The following is a 24,101-nucleotide window of genomic DNA, read 5'->3' on the forward strand; positions in this document are numbered from 1 at the left end:
CCTGGTGGACATTCTCAAGCTGGAACGGATGTGAGGTGCAGGGGGTGGATTTGTAATTTTTGACTTATTGGGGGAAAAGCTGGAACTTTTAGATTCAGGATTTCCCAGATGTGCCAGTTGTTACTACTCTAATAACAAGAAAACTTTGGATCTGAATATTATATGGTATGGGACATATAGAGGCAGGGGACGTATATAGACAATATATTTTTTAAAAATGTCAAATTCTACGTATATATCTGGTATTTAATGCACTGTCAAGAAATGATATGGAAATAGGCCGACACAAACTTTAGTATAGAAACTTTTTGTAAATTCTTTCTTTTAACATTTTATTTTTGGTAAACTTTTTAATATTTTGAACGTTCATCAAGTTTTGTTTTAAAATCCAAAAATAAAATAAAATAGAATAATCTAAAAGGGAATAGGCATATCAATAAAGTAATAAGAAGTCATAGATAGATTCGATTGTATTTATATTACAATTATATGGGAGTGTGATTACTGTTGTTAAGATGAACAAGAAGAATACTGTTAATAATGGACAAGTAATTTGAAATATGTACCTAACTGACGCTCGAGTGAAATGGAATGTTTTTTTCTTTGGTATATAAAAAATTTAACAGGAAAAAAAAAGAAAATTTTGAGAATATGTCTGTCTTGGAGTTATTGGTTGGAGTTGAGGTTTTCTGACACCCATCCAATTTTACAACTTCTTCTTCTTCTCCTTCTTTTTTGCCATGGTCGTTAAGTGAATCCGTTTGGTCGTTAAGTGAATCACACAGTCGTTAAGTGAACCCGGCTCCCCCCTCCAGACTTGGCTGGCCAGATTGCTGCCGATGTCATAAAGACATTTCCACCCCCACCACCCCCCAGTGGTGGTGTAACGTCGAACGGTTGAAAGTCGAGGACGAGCTGTTGAACGAGGCCCGTGGAATCTCCCGAGACTTGATTCTCTTCCCTTACCTTGGTCGCAAGATTTCCCAGTCCTCCCAGTTACGCAGCGGCATTCCCCAGTGAACCGACTGCAAGGAGAACCATTACAAGAACAGGAATGAAGACAATTCTCTCCAAATTTTCCTTCGGGGCATTCTAAAGAGGAGAGAATATAAATAGACACAAATACAAATATATTATTTATTTTTAAAAAAAAAACTTGTGATGTGCTGGATCAAATCCTAGCCAGGCTCCAATTTTGCCATCAAAGGGACCTTGAAGGTCTTCTAGTCCAACCCCTCCTGCTCAATACAGGAGATTTGATTGCTTCTTGTACCTGTATGACTATAATTAAGTATTGCACCTTATGATTCTTGACTTTTCTTTTATGGACACTGAGAGCATTTGCACCAAGACAAATTCCTTGTGTGTCCAATCACACTTGGCCAATAAAAGAATTCTATTCTATTCTATTCTATTCTATTCTATTCTATTCTATTTACACTGAGAGCATTTGCACCGAGACAAATTCCTTGTGTGTCCAGTCACACTTGGCCAATAAAAGAATTCTATTCTATTCTATTCTATTCTATTCTATTCTATTCTATTCTATTCTATCTACACTGAGAGCATTTGCACCGAGACAAATTCCTTGTGTGTCCAATCACACTTGGCCAATAAAAGAATTATATTTCTATTCTATTCATTTCTTCTATTCTATTATTCGTTTCTTCTATTCTATTTCTATTTCTATTATTTCTATTTCTATTATTTCTATTTCTATTTCTATTTCTATTCTGGAGGCAAGCCGTTCCACTGGTGAATGGATCTGGAATTACAGAATTACAGAACGGCTGTGTTGGAAGGCACCTCAGAGGTCATCCAGCCCAACCCTCTGCTCCAGTAGGAAACCCTAGACCCTTCCAGACAAGGGGATGTCCGGTCTCTTCTTGCGCCCACAATCAGAGGTTCTTCTCTCCCAAACGCAGGGAGGTTTTCCCCCCATCCCTTCTAAGCTGCCACAAAGGGCTTAAAGGCAGAATTTGGCCTACCTTGCTGGCACCTCTCTCCGTAGTAGCCCTGGGGACAACGCGGGGGGCATTCTCCGCTCACGGGGTCGCAGGCCACGCCCGAGGGACAGACACACTTGTGCCTGCAGCCTGGCCCGAAACGGCCCGGCTCACACGCTGTGGACCAGAAACGCAAAGGCGTCACACCTCAAAGGTTAAGGGGGGAAACTACTCAAGGGAACCATCTGGGTGGCAAAGGGCCTTTTTGGGTGTACGATTCTAGAGCTAGTTCAGCCGATCGGCGCCCGCTCGCCCATCTTCCCCCACTACCCATCCACCCAACTTACTCTCTTGGCACCTTTCCCCGTGATGCCCGGGCTTGCACAGGCAAGTGCCGTCTCGCTTGTCGCAGTGTTGTGCGTTGGCTTGCACGCACCGGCACTCTCCCGAACAGCCGATGCCGTACGCCCACTTTGGGCAAGCTGAAACGAGGGGAAGGGAAGGCGATCAGCCGGCTGGGCTCTGTTGTAGCCAGTCAGCAGCTGAAGGAGGAGGAGGAGGAGGAGGAGGAGGAGGAGGAGGAGGAGGAGGAGGAGGAGGAGGAGGAGGATGATCAGGGAGTCAGGATCAGCCTCAAGGCCACCTGAGAACTCCAAGGGGGAAGAGGGAATGGAGTTGGTGGAAAGAGAGATGGGGGTGGAGCCTGAGCCGTCCATCAGCCCTCAGGTGGAGAGTCAACAGCCCCCAGGTCTGGAGGTGGCTGATGAGGAAGAGGAGGAACAGCCGGGTCCAGTGCCTGAAGCGAGGATGCATAGAAGGCAGAGGAGAGGAGGGCAGTGGAAATCTATGGGCCGGTTCTTGAGACGGAAGAGCCACCGCTGTTAGCAAAGTCTGGGGATAAAAGGCAGGAGGTGGAGATGAATAAACGTGGCAGAAAACTACTCATCTCCTGGCTACACGGACTTGTTAGCCTGCGGCGAGAGAAAACCTTTTTCGCCGGAGCTGCCGGCGCTCCTAATAAAGGAATCATGGATTTAACTTCAGCGGGTTTGTCCTGTCGGGGCAGCTGGGTCCGAAGAGGGTCTTTCTTTCTGAAAACAGCCGCCGTGGGGCCCTTTACCTAGGTGGCAGAAACGCCCGTAGCGTCCCGGATCGCAGAGGCAGGTGCCGAGAAGCCGGTGGCATCGTCCACGGTTGGCGCAGTGGCATTTTTTCCGGCAGTGTTTCCCGAAAAATCCTCTGGGACAGACTGCAAAGAGAGAGACGAGACAGCGAAGGGAGGAAGGTGTTAGGGGAGCAGAGGAGGAAAAGGCAGAGAGACAGAGAGAAAGACACCATTTGACAGCTCCGTGTCCTGGTTCGCTTAGGGACCGTTCCAGAGTTACGACGGCGCTGGGGAAAAAAGCTGACTTTCACACTTCTGATGGTTAGCAGCATCGGGATTAAAATTGACAACCGACTAGCATTTATGACAGTTGCAACTGGGGGAATTCCCAGGGTTTACAGATCTTTCACAGATTAACAGAGCTGGAAGGGGCCTTGTCGGTCATCTAGTCCAACCCCCCACGCCCAAGCAGGGGACCCTCAACCATTCCAGAAAAATGGCCGTCCAGTCTCTTCCTGAAAGCTTCCAGGGGTGAAGCTCCCACAACTTCTGAAGGCGACTCCTGTTCCATTGAACATAGAAGAATAGAATTGGAAGGGGCCTTGTCGGTCATCTAGTCCAACCCCCTACGCCCAAGCAGGAGGCCCTCAACCATTCTAGACTAATGGCAGTCCAGCCCCTTCTTGAAAGCTTCCAGGGGTGAAGCTGCCTAATGAATGCAGATTCTTCAGAGGAATCCAAGATTTGGAGGGGGGGGCAGCAAGGATCCAGGTTTTTTTGGGGGGCTGGAAAAGTGACCCTGAGCACATCTGGAAGAGGGAGGGTTGTTGTTGTTTTTTTTGCCATCTTACCGTCTTCGCACCGATCCCCACTGACTTCGGGCGGACAGCGACAGTCTCCCGTCACCGGATTGCAGCTGCCTCCATTTTGGCAGGGACAACGAGAGCTGCAATTCTTCCCAAAAGTCCCTTTGGGGCAGGCTGTGAAAGGAAGATCAGTAATGACTCCCATAATCCCCTGCCCCCCCACCCCCGAGACCCATTCAGCCGTATGGGACTCCCGAGCATCAAGACACAACCTCAGCTTTTCACTTGGGCCGTGCAGCCAACGGGCGGACTTCAACTCCCAGAATCCTCCAGGTGGCATGAAATGTGGGCTTTCAACTCCCAGAATTCCCCAAACTGGGATGATATTTGGACTTCAACTCCCAGAAACCTCCAGGTGGCATGAAATGTGGGCTTTCAACTCCCAGAATTCCCCAACTGGGATGATATTTGGACTTCAACTCCCAGAATCCTCCAGGTGGCATGAAATGTGGGCTTTCAACTCCCAGAATTCCCCAAACTGGGATGATATTTGGACTTCAACTCCCAGAATCCTCCAGGTGGCATGAAATGTGGGCTTTCAACTCCCAGAATTCCCCAACTGGGATGATATTTGGACTTCAACTCCCAGAATTCCCCAACTGGGATGATATTTGGACTTCAACTCCCAGAATTCCCCCCGATGGCTTTTTTTTTTGGCTTTGGCTCTGAGGCAACGGGGGCTCTCTCTATCGGACGACTCACTTTGGTTGCACAAGATCCCCGTCCAGCCGGCTGGACAGAGGCAGCCAGTCCGGTTCTGGTTGCAGAGGCCCCCATTCTGGCATCCCTCGCAGGAGAGGCTGCAGTCGGTGCCAAAGGTGTCGTTCAGGCAGACTGCGAGGAAGGGAGGGAAGGAGAAAAAGAGGATCGGGAAAACGTCAAATGGGAGAAAATGTGGTTTTCTTTCAAGGATTTTCTTTCTTCTTCTTTTTTTTTTTTTTGCAAGTTTGGGAAACGAGCTCAGTCCGGGTGAAGAGATGCTGAGAGAGAAACGTCACTAAAGAAGCTGAGCTAAAATTCAAATATCTGTATTTTTTTTCCCCCCTTTGTTCTTCTCTCTTTCCTCTTTAGCTTATTTTCCTGGGTGTTACCTTATGGCTTTTATTGGTACGTCTTGTGACACCGAATAAAATTATTCTGAAACAAGGAAAAGGGAGGGGAAGAAATGCTGAGAATGTAGGGAGGGAGAGAGGTGGAAGGAAGGAAAGAGAAATGGAGGGAGGGAGGGAGGATGAATGGAAGGAAAAAAGGAAGGAAGGAAGGAAGGAAGGAAAAAGAGGGTGGGAAGGAAAAGGAGGAGGAGGGGGAAGGAAGGAAGAGGAGGAGAAGGGAGAGGGGGAGGGAGGAAAGAAGAGAGGTGGAAGGAAGGAGAAATGGAGAGAGGAAGGAAAGAGGTATGGAGGGAAGGAAAAAAAGGAGAGGGAAGGAAGAAGGTATGTAGGGAAGGAAAAGGAGGAGAGGGAAGGAGGGAAAGGAAGGAAGAGGAGGAGAAGGGAGAGAGGAAAGAAGAGAGGTGGAAGGAAGGAGTTATGGAGGGAAGGAAAAAGAGAAGGAAGGAAGGAAGGAAGGAAGGAAGGAAGGAAGGAAGGAAGGAAGGAAGGAAGGAAGGAAGGAAGGAAGGAAGGAAGGAAGGAATCTGCACCTACTGAACTTCTCCGAGACAGTGTATTCTCCTCTGGCTTCGGCCCCTTCCATCTCTTCATCCTCGTATTCATCATCAAAAAACGGGGTGAGCCCATCGTGGAAAAGAGCCACGTGGGGGAGCGGCCGGATAACGGGTCGCTGTCCATCCACGGCCTCTGTGGCCTCCTCGAGGTCTATGGCAAGAGAGCAAACACCTCCAAGCGGCTGCCCCATAAAGGTGGGAACAGAGAGGACTAGAAACATGAGCGGAGCAAACACACACACACACACACACAAAAAACCCAGCCTGAACCGGCCGGCCCCCCTTCGGTTACCATCCAAATAGGGAATTTCCTCGTGTCCCCCTCCCCCAAACTCGTGAACGTGTCCAAATTTTCCCTTCACACGTGCTGCCCCACGAAAAGCCAGACTTACGAAGGCAGCTCCTGCGATCTTCGTCTAATTTGAACCCGATCCGGCATCCGCAAACAAACGAACCCACCAGGTTACGGCAAAAATGTTCGCAGCCCCCGTTATTCGCCGAGCACTCGTCCAGATCTGGGAAATAAAATAAACAACAACAACAATAATCCTTTTTTTAAAAAATGTTTTATTTTTATTTTCATCGGTTAGAATGTTTTTGTTAATTTGAAGCGATTCTTTTAAAAATGATCATGTTCAAATGCTCAGCTGACTGAGTTTCATGTTCAATGAATAAAAGAAACAATCATCATCATCACCATCATCCTTTTAAAATATTTTATTTTTATTTTAATATGTTAAAATATTTTTAAGTTAATTTTAAATGATTCTTTTAAAAATAATCATTTTCAAATATTCAGCTGAGTTTCATGTTTAATGAATAAAAGTTAATAATAATAATAATACTTGTGATATATTTTTAAATGCTCAGTTGATGAATAAAATAAAAGAAACATAACAACAATAACAATAGCAATAACAACAACAACAACAATAACAATAATAATAATAATAATAATAATAATAATAATAATAATAATAATAATAATAATAATAATATATTAACACAACAACCACCACCAAATAAACTTGCAAGCAGGTTGTCTTTTCGGATGAGATACGGGCAGATTCCTACCCAAGATAAAAGGGGGTCAGACTAAATGACCTCTGAGAACCCTTCAATTTGCACACTTGTTTTGATGGACTCCGCCTACCATCGCATCCGCAGCCTGCGGGGTTGAGCTGATAGCCAGCGTAACAAACACACTCGTAACCCCCAGGGTAATTGTAACACCCCTGTTGGCAGCAGTGAGACCCCGTGTTGCATTCGTTGGTATCTGAAACGAGAGACATTTCCTAGTTGTGTGGGCTGACATCCACACATACACTTCACAAAAGTCATGTTGTGTTTGTGGGTTCCTCCCCCCCTCTGAATTTTTCTGTTGATTTTGGGGGTTTGTGTGTGCGTCTGTGTGTGTGTGTGTGTGTGTAAGGAGCTAAGTGGGGCGAAAAAACCCCAGCACAGTTGTGCAAAAGGGAAAGGGATGCGTTTCGCTCCCTCCAGATATTAGATTAAGAGAGTTGGAAGGAGCCTTGGAGGTCATCTAGTCCAACCCCCGCCCCCACCCAAGCCAGATGTTCCTCTCCTACTCAAAATTTTGTTCTAAAATGGGCTATATTTTTCCTCAAGTGGTTGAGTTCACCGTTCACCAATGCAAGTCTTTTGGTCTTCATCCAAGCTGTATCCGAAATTGCAGCCGCAGGCCGGCCCAGCGCTGGTGTGTTGGCACAAGTGGGAGCAGCCCCCGTTGCGAGTTTCGCAGCTGTTCACAATCTCCATCTCTATTCCTGGAAAAGGAAATTAAGTGGGGGGTGGGGGTGGGAAACGAGTCGGCAAAAAAAATGGGGACCGCCGGCTGATCCCGCCACCCAAACCCCGTCTGGATTTTGCCAAATTTCCACACACACCCCGTCCTTCCTGGAAACTCACGGTAACACTGCTTGCCCTCTGCCCCGAGTTCGTAGCCAGCGTTGCACAGGCATTGGTAGGAGCCGTGAGTGTTCAGGCATTGGTGCGCACACAACGCCACGCCCGTCACACATTCGTCTATATCTGGGATAAAGGGAGCAGGGTGAGAACATTATTGGTAGGTTGAGGGGGCCTTGCTTCTTTCCTTCCTTCCTTCCCTCCCCTTCCTTCCTTCCTTCACCTTTTCCTCCTTCCTTCCTTCTCCTTCATCTCCTTCCTTCCTCCTTCCCTCCTTCCCTTCCTTATTGATGAGCAAATGCTCGTCTATTGAAACATTAGAAATAGTTTTCGATGATAGATAAGACAGACAGACAGACAGATAGATGAGAGGGAGAGGCAGTTGGATAGATTGATAGATCGATAAGGAAGGAAGGAAGGAAGGAAGGAAGGAAGGAAGGAAGGAAGGAAGGAAGGAAGGAAGGAAGGAAGGAAGGAAGGAAGGAAGGAAGATAGATACATAGATACATAGATAGATACATAGATAGATAGATAGGATAGATAGATAGATGGATAGATGGATTGATAGATCGAGGAAGGAAGGAAGGAAGGAAGGAAGGAAGGAAGGAAGGAAGGAAGGAAGGAAGGAAGGAAGGAAGAATGGATAGATAGATAGATAGATAGATAGATAGATAGATAGATAGATAGATGATGGATGGATGGATGGATGGATGGAAGGAAGGAAGGAAGGAAGGAAGGAAGGAAGGAAGGAAGGAAGGAAGGAAAAATGAATAAGATAGATAGATAGATAGATAGATAGATAGATAGATAGATAGATAGATAGATAGATAAAGGAAGGAAAGAAAGAAAGAAATGGATAGATGGGAATAGATCGAGAAAGACAGATGAGAGATGAGAGATAGATAGAAAGAAAGATAGATGATAGATAGAAAGAAAGAAAGAAAGAAAGAAAGAAAGATAGATAGATAGATAGATAGATAGATAGATAGATAGATAGATAGATAGATAAGGGAAGGATATAGACAGATGAGAGATGAGAGATAGAAAGATGGATGATAGATAGATAGAAAGATAGATAGATAGATAGATAGATAGATAGATAGATAGATAGATAGATAGATAGATAGATAGATAGATAGATAGATGAAGGAAGGATATAGACAGATGAGAGATAGATAGATAAAAAATATAGTAGATATAAATATACAATTTATGTTTCTGTACAGTATAATGTCTGTATAATTTTTATATACACACCTATATATTTAAATATGCATTTAACAAACTATTATTATAGTTTGCAGCAGAATAATCATCAACACATCAAAGAGAAACAGTCCATAGTGCCTGCCATCACCCATCGCTAAACTGTGCCTCACACCACAACCGGCTTGGATTCGGGTGCTGACAAAGTGGCGGCTGAAGCGGCCGGGAATTTCAGGGTTGAAAATTGTACAAGGGGAGTGAAGCGTGAAACCGTGGCACTCCCCTTACCTTGGCAGCTTTTGTGATCCGGCCCCAGGCGGTAGCCCGGGTGGCATTCGCAGCGCGCTACCCCGTTGCGGTTGTGGCATTTGTGCATGCAGGCTCCGTTCTGGGTGGCGCATGGATTCCTCACTGGAAGGCAGGGAAACGGCCATTAGCTTTTTTTTTTTTAAAAAAGAAAGACCTTCCTACCTCTGGATGTCAACTCATAAAATATTTCTCTGGTCTTTTTAGAGTTGTCAACAGAAGGGAGCGAGGAGCAGTGCGGTGGTTTGGAAATCGAAAGTGCATTCCATAAATGTTTTGCAAAGATAGTAACTAGTTGACTGAAGTTTCTGCCGTGCAAATATCTAACTGGAGAGCATGATTGATGACTCTGGGCTATGAATGTGTCCCATTGGAGAATATGATTTATGACACCAGGGTCAAGGGTGACAATGAATGATGTACCTCGGAGAAATGGATAGATTAATGCTTAAAATTAAGGAGAAGGAATGACTGTAGATCTAAAAAGAATGATTGCTTCGCAAAATGAAGCAGCCATGTAAAATTGGCACGTGTATCGTTTTATCCATTTTATTATTATTTTTAGGTTTCTGGGGGTGATTCCAGAGTTTGTAAGGGGTGGGGGAACGACTCACCTACGCAGTGTTTGCCATCTTCTTTCAGCTGGTAATTTGGGCGGCATTGACATCGGTGGTGCGAGAAGCTCAGCTGCACGCAATCGTGTTCACACCCTCCGTTGTTGATGGCGCAGGGGTTGCCAGCTAGGGGTTGGGGTGGAGAAAAGTGTCAGACAGGTAGAAGTCCAACAGGTACACACACACACACACACACACACCAGGTGGGAGTCCAACTGGTGCATCCATGCAAAAGCCAGGAGCTTCTGCTTGTCCTAAATGGGAGACGTGAGTCCCGGAGGAATAAAGCCCTTTTCTTTAAATTGTATGTAACAAGAAAGCCAAATCTATTACTTATTAAAACAATTTTATCCATAGAAAAATTGTGTGGAAAGTCCATAGCAGAGTTTTTCAAAACTGGGTAGACTTCAACACCCAGAATTCACCAGCCAACCCTAACTTAGCCAGGAATTCTGGGAGTTGGTCTACCTACCTTAAAGTTATCTTCCTTCCTTCCTTCCTTCCTCCCTCCCTCCCTCCCTCCCCTCCCTTTTTATTTTGTCCCTTCTTCCTTCCTTCTCTCCCTCTCTCCTTCCCTTCCCTTTTTCCTATTCTTTCTTCCTTCCTTCCCTCCTTCCTTTCCTTTTTCCTATTCTTTCTTCCTTCCTTCCCTCCTTCCTTTTTTCTTTCCTTCCTTCTTTTCCTTCCTTCCTTCCCTCCTTCTCTCTTTTTTCTCTTTCTTTCTTTCATTCTCTCTCTCTCTCTCTTCAGGGGATATTTTTTCTGGGCGCCTCCTGAAATTTTGTAGCTTTCCAACTGAATAATTTCTCCCTGCCACTACCACCAAAAAAAAAGAAAGAAAGAAAAGAAATGCTCACCCCATCTGAACCTCAATGTGTTTTTTTTTTTATCAAACTACGTCGGCCAAAATGTTTGCATTTTGTTTGCATTGACCACGCTGCTAAGGAAATTCCAGCCTGGGACAGATAATGAGGACCAGAAGTTCTGGCTTGGCAAGAGATTAAAAAAAAAAAACCCAGACAGACTTTTGAGAATTGAAGCCGAAAAGCTCTGGAGGGAGGGCAGAAAAAATAATAATCAGGATTTACTGGGCACCCCAAAAGGCGATGCATTAAAGGGGGAACCCCAAAATGGCAGGAAAAAAGAGCAGCAAACTTTCCACTCCTGAACAGATCTTTTAAAATGGCTATTTAAAAAAAAAGGATCTTGCCTGGCTGATCTACATTGAATACCTTGATTTGGGACTGTAGCTTTTATTTCAATATTGAAATATTGAATCACTAAATAATGAAAGGTGATTAACTTAATAAAAAATATGTGTGTTATTACTAGAATTATATAAGCTTGTTCAATGGAACAAATGTGATTAATACTATTTTATTTGTATCAAAACATATGACACTCAGATGCCACACTGTTCACGCATTGATATGTTTGTAAAATAAATAAATAAAAACATAAAAAAAAACATAAAGGGGAATGAAAGAAAAGAATGAAGACATTTCCATACACAACGAAGCGGCCCCCAATCCCTCCCTCCCCGGGGGATTTTCCCATCATGCCTTGCAAAGGATGCTCCAAACCCCGCCAAACTCACGGAGACACGTCCTGCCGTCCGCGTGCAGACGAAAGCTTGGCTTGCACTCGCAGTGATAGCTCCCCGGGGTGTTGACACATCTGTGCTGGCAGCCCCCGTTGTGAGTTTGGCACTCGTCAACCTCTGGAAAGGAAACAAGATGGAAGCGTGGGGCAAAACGCAGCAGCTCGGCAGACAATCGTCAAAACCAGAGGCTGGCTATAAAGCCAAACTCCCAGGAAAGAACTCTTTAAAATTCTTCCATTGCTGAATAAGGGATGCCTGCCGCGTCCAGTTTTGGTCCCCGCGTTACAAAACAAGAGGTTGAGACTTTGGGAAAAGGGCAGAGAAGAGCAACCAAGAGGATTTAAAAGGCCCGGAGGATAAAATATAGGAAGAACGGTTGCAGGATCCGGGTATGGCAAGTCTATCGCTCTATAGAGCATTGCACACCAGAACAACTAGACACACGGGGAGTTTCCCCTCCCGAATGCCATCACTCTGCTAAACATAACTAATTCCCTCAACACTGTCCAACTATTTACAAAGTCTGCACTACTATTACCATTAACCTTCTCATCACTCCAAGTAGGTAACATTATCAGTGGGATAATGGACGGGGCTCAAAATTAATCCGGACTGTTTCCCCAAACTCGTTTTAATTCATAGAAGGCCAAGTTAAAAAAAAAATGCAAATAATTTCTGGCTACACACCCTCTTGCTTGAAATTGGCTGCGTTCCTGGATCTGGACGGACATTATCGGTGGCGAGATTTGTTAGTCATGAAATGTCTACAAGAAAACAACTAAGCTGAGAGAACCCCAAGGATCCCACTATCCTCCTTCTTCCTTCCTTTTCATCTTCTTTCCTCCTCCTCTTTCTTCCTTCTCTCCTTCCTTTCTTTCCTTCTCTCCTTCCTTCCTTTTCATCTTCTTTCCTTCTCCTTCTCTCCTTTTCCTTCTTTCTTTCCTTCTCTCCTTCCCTTCCTTCTCCCACTTTCCCCTCCTTCCTTCCTTTTCATCTTCTTTCCTTCTCCTACTCTCCTTTTCCTTCCTTCCTTCCTTCTCTCCTTCCCTTCCTTCTCCCACTTTCCCTTCCTTCCTTCCTTTTCATCTTCTTTCCTTCTCTCACTTTCCCCTTCTCCCTTCCTTCCTTCCTTCCCATCTTGCATCCCTTCCTTCTACTTTCCCCTTTTCCTTCCTTCCTTCCTTCTTTCCTCCCTTCTTCCTCTTTCATTCTTTCTTCCCTCCTTCTCCTGTCCCTTCCCGTTGCTTTCTTTGGGGGGGAATTAGAGTCACTTATTAAAGAAAAGGGAACTGAGCATCCTTAGATGGATTGTTTTTTTTAAAAGAAGAAAGAGTGCAAAAACATTCTTTAGCTGATGAATTTTTCCCCTCTGTTTCTGCGCCCAACATCTAGTTAAGACAGCAATCTCTCTCTCTCTCTCCCTCTCTCTCTCTCTCTCTGTGTGTGTGTGTGTGTGTGTGTGTGTGTGTGTTGGTGAGTGTGTTTTTCCTCCCTTCTTGTTTTGTTTAGCTCCCCACGCTGCCCCTCAATGTCTCCGTCTCCGCTCTGGAATTGAATATCTGGCTGGCTGCCTTCTTGTCTTTTGCCAAAAGTCTCTTTTCCAAACCCAAATCAAGGAAGACGTTCCAGTCCACCAAAAATGGGGCTTGTGTCCTGCAGGGAAATATTTGCATTTGTCTCTCTCTCTCTAAAGAAAGTTTTTGGAAGGCGATCCTGGTTTTAAAAAGCTTTTTTTAGAGGGAGGATGTGGAGACTTTGAGTTTAGCAGGCAGGAAAGTTTGTGAGCAAAGAGATTCTGGGTGGTTGGTTGTTGTTGTTTTTTTCCTCCTCTTCCCCTCTTTCCCATCTCTCACTTTGGAGCTTTATGAATGACCGGGAGGGACACCCCCAGGGCATCTAGTCCAACCCCCTCGGGCAGGGGACCATGATCTGGGCCTCTGTTTGAAGGCCTCTGGTGAAGGAAGACTGAGGCTAAACATCTCCAGGTCTTCGGTGGGTTTAATTCCCAGATCTCGCAACATTTTTTAACCCCCCCTCCTATTAAACCCCTGAATTGTGGGGCCCAGAACTGGAACCCAGGGCCAAAGTGTTGTGGGGTGGACCTCCAATGCGTGTACAGAAGAATAGAATAGAATAGAATAGAATAGAATAGAATAGAATAGAATAGAATGGAATGGAATGGAATAGAATAGAATAGAATAGAATAGAATAGAATAGAATAGAATAGAATAGAATAGAATAGAATAGAATAGAATAGAATTCTTTATTGGCCAAGTGTGATTGGACACACAAGGAATTTGTCTTGGTGCAAATGCTCTGGTCCAGTCTGGCCTTCAGAAGTTGTGAGTGCTCTAACACTGGAGGTTTTTTTAAGAAGAGACTAGACAACCGTTTCTCTGAAAAAGTCTCAGTTTGCCTTCTTGAGCTGGGGGGTGGACTATAAGACCTCTGAGGGACCCTTCCCACACTTGTTCTTCTTCTCTTCTCCTGTAAGCCAGAGGAGAGGAATCAAAGCCCCCCGGCCCCTCGGTGGACCTATCACCCGCTTTGTTTTGGCAGGAGCTCACTCACCTGGCTTGCTGTCCGAGCGTGCCCCGCCGTACCCCGCCTGCCCCCCGTAGCAGGGGACGCAGTTCCTCCAGAGGTACCGGTAGTGCAGCGCAGAAGCTGGGGGTCCCCCAATCCAGACCACCGCCAGGCACCAAAACACCAACGCGCAAAGCCGGCTCTCCGTTCCTCCTCGCATCTTGCAAAAACAAAGCATGTGTTATCCTTGCAGCTTCGCAAAAAAAACTCTTCAAAGAGCGAGCGAAGTGCATTCTCTCCCCTTCACTGCATGCCTCCTCACTCCCCCCCCCTCAAAAAACCCACCCACCCATGTCAAATTTCCTAGGTTTGCAAATTTTGGACGTAACTCGGGCTCCTTTGGCAGGTAAAATAAAAATTTTTTAAAAAATTAACTCTTCTCTCTCTCCCACACACACACACGAGCCTCCCCTCCTCATCCTCTCCCCACCTCGCACATATTTTCGGTTGCGTGCACTGCACACACACACACACACACACACATACACACATAAAACACAGGACAACCCCATCCGTGCGCCAAGCGCAGGAATTTTTGTTGGCTGATGGGACTCGATGGAGGGTTTTTTTTTTACGCATTCCTGGCCAGTGTCCAACCTGGATTCTTGCAACTTGGCCATGTCAACAATTAAAGGGGGATGGAAACAGGGGGGTGGGGGGGTGGGAGAGGAGGGGGCTTAAATTAAATCCACATTTTGGAAAGTCCTGAATGGCACAACCGGCGTACTTTCACACTTAACGACCGTCATAGCAGCGTTTCCCCCCCACCATCACGGGATCAAAATTCCTGCAACTTGGCTGGGTCAACAATCAAAGGGGGATGGAAACAAGGGTTGCGGGGGGTGAGTAGGGGGTGAGTAGAGCGTGGGAGTGGGGGAGAGGAGGGGATTAAATTAAATCCACATTTTGGAAAGTCCAACCACAGCGAACGGCGGAGAGAAAACATCCCCAAATATTATAAATCCAGGAGATGGTCGGTGTTGTTAATTTTACCAAGCCATAGGATCTCCTGGTTTCTGGGGAGAAAGACAGGCAGTCCTGAACTGTATTTATGGTATTTCTCTATCAGTGCTATTTATTTATAAACATCTATGTCTATGTTATCTATGTATTTACCTGTTTATATTGCATTTGACTATAACTGTTATCTATTTATTGTATTTATTTTTCTATCTATTGTATTTATTTTTCTATCTATTGTATTTATTTTTCTATCTATTGTATTTATCTCTACCTATTTCCTATCTACCTTATCTATCTTCCATTCTATGTCTATTATCTATCTATCTCCATCCTTTTCAATCTCTCTATCCATCCGTTTCTACCTCTGCCTACCTACCTCTGTCCATCCATCCATCCACCCACCCATCCATCATCTATATCTAATCTCTATTGTGTTTGTCTTTGTCTATCATCTATCTATATCCATCCATCAATCCATCCGCTACAATCTCTTTATAGCCATCTGTTTCTATCTCTACCTCCCCTGTCTGTCTATTTATCTATCTCTATTGTGTTTATATCTATCTATCTATCTATCTATCTATCTATCTATCTATCTATCTATCTATCTATCTATCTATCTACCTACCTACCTACCTACCTACCTCTATTGTGTTTACCAGTGTCTGTCTGTCTGTCTATCATCTATCTAAATCTATCTAATCTCTCTCTATTGTGTTGATCGCTTTCTGTCTTTGTCTACCCATTTATATCCATCCATCCATCCATTTCAATCTCTATCCATCTGTCTGTTTCTATCTCTACCCCTCTTCTGTCTGTCTGTCTATCATCTATCTGTCTATCTATCTATCTATCTATCTATCTATCTATCTATCTATCATCTACCGATCTCTCTCTCTCTCTCATCTATCTAGAGCATCTACCATCTATCAATCTACCGATTATCTATCTATTATCTATCTATCATCTATCATCTATCTATCTATCTATCTATCTATCTATCTATCTATCATCTATCTATCTATCTATCTATCTATCTATCTATCTATCTATCTATCTATCTAATCTATCTATCTATCTATCTATCTATCTATCTATCTATCTATCTATCTATCTATCTATCTATCATCTCTATCATCTACATCTATCATCTACCCCACTCCTCTCTCCAACATCTCTCATGCTTCCATCAAAAATCAGTCGAAGGCTAATTTGAACCTACACCAACCATCATAGCTGGTTACGTTCAACATTTTGCAACAAAGCTCCCTGCGACTCCATCCATGTTCAAAAACCAGAGGGGAAAGTCCCTTTTTTTGGGGTGGGGGGGGGAAGAGTAGGTGAGAACTAGAAATTAAGTGACGGCCGGTCCCACAGGGGCACCCCTCCTCCCATTTCTGAGCTCCAGGAGGCTGCTGGAGATGGACCGCTCTAGAGTCAACTCAACACCCTCTTAGCTGGACCTCTCCCCAAGGACGTGGTTGGGTTCTCCACCCCCCGTGGCTGAGGTGGACCAGGCTCAAACTAATCTGGTTTGTTTCCCTGGAAAACAAACTTTTGGAGGAACCGGTAGATCCCGGGGTCTTCTGGACACAGATGTGTGTCTCTTGGCTGAGCGACAAATTCCCCCACCCCCATCGCTGTTTTTCATCGCTCAGAAGAAGGAATTCGGAGTCTTTCTTGCTCTCCATCCAGATTTCTCTCCCCCCCCCACCCTTCCAATGCATGATGGATTATCAGCAAATATTAAATCTGCAGAGAGCAAATGAAAGCCAATAAATTCATAGAGTGAGGTTCCAACTGTTTTTACTTCGGTTCCCCCCCCCACCCAAAAAATAAAGGCTTGGAATTCGCTAACTCCTCAAAAGATCTCCTTCTTTCCCATAAATACTTCCATGCTCTTAAAAAAAAAATCAAGTCTCAGGCCAAACCAACTTTTGGAAACTCAACTCAACTCGTTGTGTGAATAAATAAGCAATCTAGGTTTACTTTATTATGATGATTATGATGATTATCATCATCTCTTTTATTCATTAAACATGAAACACAGTCAACTGAACGTTTAAAAATGTATCACAAATATCATGATGATATTATTATTATGATTAGGAGGGGCGGAGGAAGGAAGGAAAGGAAGGAAGGAAAGATTAGGGAAGAAAAAAGGAAAAGGAAGAAGAGACGGAGGGACAGAGGGAGGGAGGAAAGATTAGAGAACAAAGGAAAGAAGGAAAGGAAAGATTAGGGAAGAAAGAAGAAAAAGGAAGAAGGGAGGGAGGGAGGAAGGGAGGAGATTAGAGAACAAAGAAGAAAAGAAGGAAGGAGAAAGAAGGAAAGATTAGGGAAAAAAGAAGAAAAAGGAAGGAGGAAGGGAGGGAGGAAGGGAGGAAAGATTACAGAACAAAGAAGGAAAGAAGGGAATTACGTCGTTTATTTTTCTCCTGGCGGAGAAAAATCATAAAGCTGAGTTTTATGAACAGGTTTTTCCCTCACAAGCTGCAGGGTTTCAAAACCAGACGGTCGTGTTTCACTTAGCAACCGAATTGTTGGTCTCCATGATGGTCGTTAAGTCGAGGATTTACCCCTATAGGTTTATTTGCATTTTTAGAGTGTTTTTCTTTCAATATTGTTTGAAAAGGAAAGGAAATTTCCTTTCCAGTCTTTGGCTCCGTGCACACACACACACATCTTTGGCCTGGCGCGCACACCAACACACACACAACCTCAGTTTCCCAAAAGGGGGGAAAAAAGAAAACCCCACTTCTGGCTTAGAAAAAGGGAGCCCCATTTGCTTCACACTTTTTTGGGGGGTGTTTCAAGTGGCCCCAGGATTTGGGGGTGCCCCAGTAGCAGGTAGAGGGGGGCTGTTTTCCCTTACCTGAGGGACTGGTCTTTGCCAGGGTCCAAAGGAGAAACATTGCCGCTTATGTCCAGCTCCCGACCATAGAGTCCACCGGCTGCAAGGGCCCACCCTGGAGCATCTGTCTGGCCTCGCCCACCCACCCAGGTAAGCTGTAACAAGCCAGTTTCTCTTACAGGTGATTTTTGTGTTGGCAAATTGCACTCTATGGCTAGCTCTTTATGGGCAGGAGGGGTGAAATGTGCCCCCAGGAGGTGGGATTCCCTCTTTGTCCAAAGCCACAAAGTCCTTCCTTCCTTCTTTCTTTCTTTCCTTTCTCTTTCTTTCCTTTCTCTCCCTCCTTCCTTCCCTTCCATCCATCCATTCTTTCCTTTTTTCTTTCTTCCTTCTTTCCAAAATATCCTTCTATCTATCCACCCTTCACCTTCCTTTTTTTCATTTTCCATCTACAATATCTATCCATCATTTTTCTTTCCCTTCCTTCTTTTCGTCTACTACTATATCCTTCATCCATCTCTTCCTTCTTTTTCATTTTTCCTCCCTTCTCTTTTCCTCCCTCCCTTTTTTTCCATCTAGTATTTCCTTCCTTCCTTCCCTTTCTTTCTTTGGTTGCCCCTTATTTGTCACCCATCCTTCACTGTTCATCGTTTCCCTCCCACACGTTTATTTGCACACTTTGCACAAATGCAACCTGCACCCTTCCTTGAATGCACGTTGCACTCTTCCATGAATGCAACTTGTAACAGAATTGCAAGGGACCTTGTAGATCATCTAGTCCACCCCCTGCCCAAGGTGGAGACCCTACACGATTCCTGACAGATGGCAGTCCAGTCTCTTCTTGAAAGCCTCCAGGGATCAAGCTCCCACATTTCTCCTTATTTCCAGATTGAATCTCTCCTTGATCAGTTTTCACTTTCACCCTTTCCATGAATGCAACTTGCACCCTTGTATAAATGCAACATGCAGCCTTTCCATGAAGGCAACTTATAAATACAACATGTGCGCCTTCTCACGTGCTGCTCTCCCCGCCAAAAGCGGTCCAGGGGAAAAGAGCAGAAGGCGAGGCGCCTGCGCTCTGAACCCGCCAGTGCGTCGCCCTCCGCATAGGCGGTCGCCTCTAGAGGCTCGCGTGAGTCTATGAGGGACACTCCTCCGCGGGAACCGGCTCCGCCCCCGCGGGCGTCGGTTACGGCTCGGCGCCTGCGCAGAAAGGCGCCGCCCGGGCCGGGACAAGGGGCAGAAGCAGTGAGAGTGAGAGAGAGGGAGGCCGCGGCCGGCCGCCGGCGATGCTGCAGCTGCGGGACTCGGAGGAGGGTGCCGGGCCGGCTCTGCTGGTGCCGGCGGCCGAGGCCGACGTGCCCTTCACGCCGCCGGGAGACCTGGAGGCCTCGCTGGCGGCGGCCCGGCAGACGCTGCGCCCGCTCCTCGTCCACAACCCCACCCGGGGGGGCCGCCTGAAGGAGTACTTCGTCTTCCGGGTGGGTGCGAGGCGCGCATGCGCGGAGGGGGTTGAAAGGAGTGGGAGGAGGTCACGCACCCCCCCCGGGGAGACTGCCTCGGCCTCTGGAGGCTCTACGGGGGGGGCGGAGGGATAGAGCGGGAAATTTAAATATCTCCCTGCATAAAGTGCATGTAAAGCCTATGTAATCATATCTATGTATATTATGCATATTTAATATATGTTAATAATTGCATATATCTAGTATATACGCACCTATTTCACAAAATCTATGTAATATATATTAATATATATTTATATTTTATATTTTTTATATTTATATTTATATATATATATATATATATATATATATACACACATACTGTCTTATAGTCTCTAAATTGTATTTATATGCGTATCTATCTCACAAAGGTTAGTTAATCTATATTTAATATATTTTAATATTGCACATTTTTCTAATATATTAATGTAAACTATATATAACTATAATATAATTATATAATATCTATAATATATATACTCTTGACTCTCATATCTGTCTATATATCTGTCTGTCTATATGGAATTGTATTTATATGGACACCTGTCTCGCAAAACAGAATTCCTGGAGATCTAAACCCAAGGGCATAGAATGTATATTTGTGGGTGCGTGTATGTTTGAATATGTTTGTATGTATGTAAGTACCATAGAAATATGGTGTCATAGCAATAGCATTTATATGCTGCTCCATAGTGCTTTACAGTATCATCTGAATGGTAAAAGAAATGTATATACGGTGTGTCTGCATCTCTTATGAAGGTTACACAGAGAGAGAGAGAGGGAGGGAGGGAGGGAGGAAGGAAGGAAGGAAAAGGAGAGAAAGAGAAAGTGAGGAAGGAAGGAAAGGATGGAAAGAGAGGAAGGAAGGAAAGGAAGAGAGAGAGAGAGAAAAGGAAGGAAGGAGAAAGAAAGGAAAGGAAAGAGACATAAAAGGAAAGAAAGACAGAAAAAAAGGAAAAAAGGAGACGAAAAGAAGGAAAGAAAGACAGGAAGGAAGGAAAGACAAAAAGAAGGAAAGAAAAGGAAGGAAAGAGAAGGAAAGGGAACGAAAGGAAGGAAAAAGAAAGGGAAGGAAAGGAAAGGAAAGACAGAAAAAGAAGGAAAGATAAAAAGAGACAGAAAGAAAAGGAAGGAAGGAAAGAGAAAGACAGAAAGAAAAGGGAGGAAAGTAACAAAAAAAAAGGAAGGAAGGAAGGAAAGACAGAAAAAGGAAAGAAGGAAAAAGACAGAAAGAAAGAAAAACACAGTAAAGGAAGGAAGGGAAACTCACTCCCCGGCTAGGGAATTCTGGGAGTTGAAGTCCACCTGCCTTAAGTCTTTGTGAAGCGAGCGGTTAAAGATGGCTAACCCTCCTCTCTCCCCACTCAGCCGGGCACCATTGAACAGGCGGTCAATGAGATCCGGGTGGTTGTGATGCCCGTGGAGGACGGGGAGGTTCAGAGCGTCTGGCTGCTGACCGAGTAAGTCACAGGGCCCCAAGGCCTCCTTGGCAGATAAGCATTAAAAACAAAAAACCCACGTTTCCCCAAATGTTTAGCCACGCTGGCGCCTTTGCTTTTCCTCCCCAGAATCGACCACTGGAACAACGAAAAGGAGCGCCTCGTTCTGATTACCGACCGCTCCCTCCTGATCTGTAAATACGACTTTATCAGCCTTCAGTGCCTGCAAGTGACCAGGATCTCACTCAATGCTGTCGATACCATTTCCACGGGCCAGTTTGAATTTCCTCCCAAGTCGCTCAACAAGTACGTTCGAACTGAGTCGGAAGGGGCCCGGGAGGCCTTCTAGTCCAACCCCCTGCTCGAGCAGGAAACCCTAGTTCATTTCAGTCAATCAGAATAGAGCTGGAAGGGACCTTGGAGGTCTTCTAGTCTAACCCCCCTCCCTCAGGCAGGAGACCCTATCCCATTTCAGACCCATATCTCTCCTATCTCTTCTTTAAAGACCTCCAGCGTTGAGAGAACTCTTCTGGAACCTTCTGGAAGCAATCCGTTCTCCGGATTGTTTGGTCTCATTCCTCCCATTCTGACAACAATCCCCCCCCTCTGCCTAACCTTTTTATCTTAACAAAATAAAAATAAAAGTTTTAACAACTTGCTACTAAGGTTTTTAGTAATTAATTAGAAATTAAACCCTTTCCCCGACAAATCACTCATGGTCGGCCTGAAACGGTCGCCCAAGCAACCAGGCACGCTTCTCTCCGTCCTGCAGGAGGGAAGGCGTCGGGATTCGAATCCAGTGGGACAAACAGAGCCGGGCTTCATTCATCAACCGGTGGAACCCGTGGTCCAGCAACGTGCCGTACGCCACCTTCACCCAACACCCCATGGCTGACGCCGACGAGAAGATTGCGTCTCTCTGTCAGGTTCAGATATTATACAATCTTGGTTTCTTTAAGAAATTTACCATGTTTCCCTGAAAATAAGACCCTGCCTTATAATTTTTTTCCCCCTACCAAAAAAAAAGGCACCAGGTCTTATTTTTGGGGGGTATGTCATCCACTGACAAACCTCACTTGCGCACGTCGTCCCTGGGCTCCTTTTGGCTGTCCGAGGCCTTCAGGAACTTCTTCTTCTGCGGCCGGCAAGGCTTTCCTGAAGGCCTCTGCAGCCGATAGGATCGATCCTGAGCTTGCCTTGCCGGCTGCAGAAGAAATGGGCCGGCCAGGCAGGTGTCGGGGTGTGCGAGGCCTGGCTACACCTGTCCAAAGGTAAATAGTAGAGCAGCTCCACTACCTCCCCATCCCCACCCTAGCTTAATTTTTACCTGTCCACTCTGGAGTGGGTGGGATCTTGATTAGGGCTTATTTTGGGGGTAGGGCTTATATTGGGCGCACATGTCAAAATCCAGCTAGGACATAGTTTCAGGGTAGGTCCTGTTTTCTGGCCACGCCCCACTGAGTGGCATCAAGCTGGTCATGCCTATCCTTTCAGCCACACACCCGGCCCTCTAGTCCAACCACAGCCCTGATGCGGCCCTCCATGAAATTGAGTTTCGACACCCCTGCCTTGGGGGGGGGAGGGGAGTCAAAATACAAGGGGGTAGTTTCTCCCCAAATGGAGTCCCCTCCTGCTTGTGCAAAACCAGTTCCCCACCAGGTTGGGACAATCCACTGCCAGCCCACCAAGCCAGGCTTCAATCCACAAACGTTGCAGTCGGACATCTGTGGCCGGAAATCCATCGCTTCCCTCGCCAATTTCTGAGGTTCTGCGGGGATGACACCCACAACCTTTCAGCATGTCCTCCCCCCCCTTTTTTTTCTTTCTTTTCCTTCTGCAGCTGGACAACTTCCAAACCCAGCTAGTCCAGGCCGTCAAGAAAGCCCACAGGGAGTGTCCTCTCCCGGGCCGGGCCAACGGCGTCCTGCTCCTCGAGCGACCACTCCTGATCGAAACCTACGTGGGGCTCATGTCTTTCATCAACAACGAAGCCAAGCTGGGTTATTCCATGACCAGAGGGAAGATCGGATTCTGAAAAAAAAGCGGCAGTCACTGTCGCCTCCCCCCGGAAGAGTATAGGGGAGAGTAAAACAACACCAGTCAATTTTTTTATTTTTTAGTCCCGGCTCGCCGAAAATCTCACCGATCCCTCGCAACGAGAGGCAGCCATAGGGAGCCATTCACCATCATACCGGAAAATTACAATCCATTCCTTTCGGTGTGTCTCAGATGAGATCATTGTTATGTTTTCACGCATGACTTTTCCCCTTCCCGTGTCGACATGTAACCTAGGTTTCCTTCATGCGGGGTGGCTAATTCTTTCCCATGATTTCAAGGGATAATCGTTGAGAGTCGCTAATTTTTTCTCCCCGTAATTTCAATTTTGGGCAGCTCGTAAGTCTCTTTTGTGTTGCAACTCATTCTTCCCCTGTTCCGGCGAGTCAGCACACCTTACGAGTTGTCGTGGCTGGTTCTGTGTGTGTGCCTGGTGTTTAGAAAACTTTTCCGTAGCCAAAATAAAAAAAGTTGTGCAAAGAACCACTTCTCACGCTGTGAAATTCCACACAACAGCGCTCGTTTCCTGTGGGATTCTGCACTATGCAGAATCACGTTTTTTTCTGCATCGAGCAGGGTTTTTGTTTTTTTTAAAAAGGGGAATTTTCGATCCACTTGAAAGAAAAGACGGTGTTTCAGTCCAAAGCAGGGTACTAAAAAAAAAAAATCTACCAAAGCATGGGTGTTGAAAGGAAGAACGTGCAGTTTTAGTTTGAATTGTCCCAATTTTCTCTCTCGGTTTCAAATCCGACACTTAACATGGGGTGAATCCTGAGGCGGAAACTCAAAAAAGGTGGGAAAATTAAAAGTATTGCTTCATCCAGGCCCCAAAAAAATCTTCAGAAGAGAGAGAGAGAGAGAGAGAGAGAGAGAATATTGGAAGAAAATCTACTGCCACATGGGGAACAAATCATTTTTGAAGCATGTTTCGTTTTTCGGTGTTTGCAGTTTTAATTTCTGCATTCCTTAAACTGGTGTTTCTCAAACGGGGACTTGTTAAGACGTCTGCACTTCAACTCCCAGGATTCCCCAGCCAACATGGCTGACAGGAATCCTGGGAGTTGAAGTCCAGATGTCTTAAAATGGCCCAGCTTGAAAAACACTGCCTTAAAAACTACCGAGAACTGAAATTCTGCTTCCCCATACTCTGGTCCTCTTGATACCTCTTTGTAATTCGGCGTTGTCTCTGTTCACAGTGCACAAAAAGGTGGTTGCTGGGATGACGCCAGATATATGTCCTTGTTTGTGTTACAAGTTGTGTATACTGAAGCTTAATAAAAACAAGTCCATATGAATTGCAGAAGTGTTAACCCACAACTCCTTTCGGACTGCGTTTGTTTCACAGGGGTCCATGAAGTGCTTTTATCCTCCTCGGAGATCAGGGTCGGGATGTGTGTGTGAGTTTTGCTGGCAATTGGTGAGTGCGCTCACAAAATGGTTGCCATTTCCCGGGTTATTTGGCTT

The 24,101-nt window shown here is 45.4% G+C and overlaps 2 protein-coding genes across 2 annotated transcripts in view; one reads left to right on the plus strand and one right to left on the minus strand.

The window, feature by feature from the left end:
• The window catches only part of MEGF6 (multiple EGF like domains 6), a 30,950-nt gene extending 16,875 nt beyond the window's left edge, over positions 1 to 14,075 (minus strand). Inside the window, exons 1-15 of the mRNA XM_087944652.1 lie at positions 13,810 to 14,075; positions 11,233 to 11,355; positions 9,636 to 9,761; positions 9,004 to 9,126; positions 7,513 to 7,635; positions 7,233 to 7,370; positions 6,737 to 6,859; positions 5,976 to 6,098; positions 5,564 to 5,734; positions 4,620 to 4,751; positions 3,903 to 4,031; positions 3,067 to 3,195; positions 2,294 to 2,428; positions 1,989 to 2,123; positions 967 to 1,092 (exon numbers count right to left, since the gene is read on the minus strand). Coding sequence (XP_087800778.1) covers positions 967 to 1,092; positions 1,989 to 2,123; positions 2,294 to 2,428; positions 3,067 to 3,195; positions 3,903 to 4,031; positions 4,620 to 4,751; positions 5,564 to 5,734; positions 5,976 to 6,098; positions 6,737 to 6,859; positions 7,233 to 7,370; positions 7,513 to 7,635; positions 9,004 to 9,126; positions 9,636 to 9,761; positions 11,233 to 11,355; positions 13,810 to 14,002 — 2,029 coding nt within the window. The 5' untranslated portion in view covers positions 14,003 to 14,075. The remainder of the gene's footprint in view (positions 1 to 966; positions 1,093 to 1,988; positions 2,124 to 2,293; positions 2,429 to 3,066; positions 3,196 to 3,902; positions 4,032 to 4,619; positions 4,752 to 5,563; positions 5,735 to 5,975; positions 6,099 to 6,736; positions 6,860 to 7,232; positions 7,371 to 7,512; positions 7,636 to 9,003; positions 9,127 to 9,635; positions 9,762 to 11,232; positions 11,356 to 13,809) is intronic.
• A 4,795-nt stretch (positions 14,076 to 18,870) lies between these two features.
• On the plus strand, positions 18,871 to 23,932 carry TPRG1L (tumor protein p63 regulated 1 like). The gene is made up of 5 exons (XM_026691174.2): positions 18,871 to 19,122; positions 20,512 to 20,603; positions 20,712 to 20,888; positions 21,355 to 21,508; positions 22,423 to 23,932. Exons 1-5 carry the CDS (start codon positions 18,931 to 18,933, stop codon positions 22,615 to 22,617), a joined length of 810 nt encoding a protein of 269 aa, XP_026546959.1. The 5' UTR covers positions 18,871 to 18,930; the 3' UTR covers positions 22,618 to 23,932.
• Positions 23,933 to 24,101: the final 169 nt, after the last annotated feature.

This window comes from Notechis scutatus, chromosome 16 (genome assembly GCF_049901735.1).
Source record: "Notechis scutatus isolate UNSWTSFEM ecotype Mainland chromosome 16, rNotScu1.2, whole genome shotgun sequence".
NCBI lineage: Eukaryota > Metazoa > Chordata > Lepidosauria > Squamata > Elapidae > Notechis > Notechis scutatus.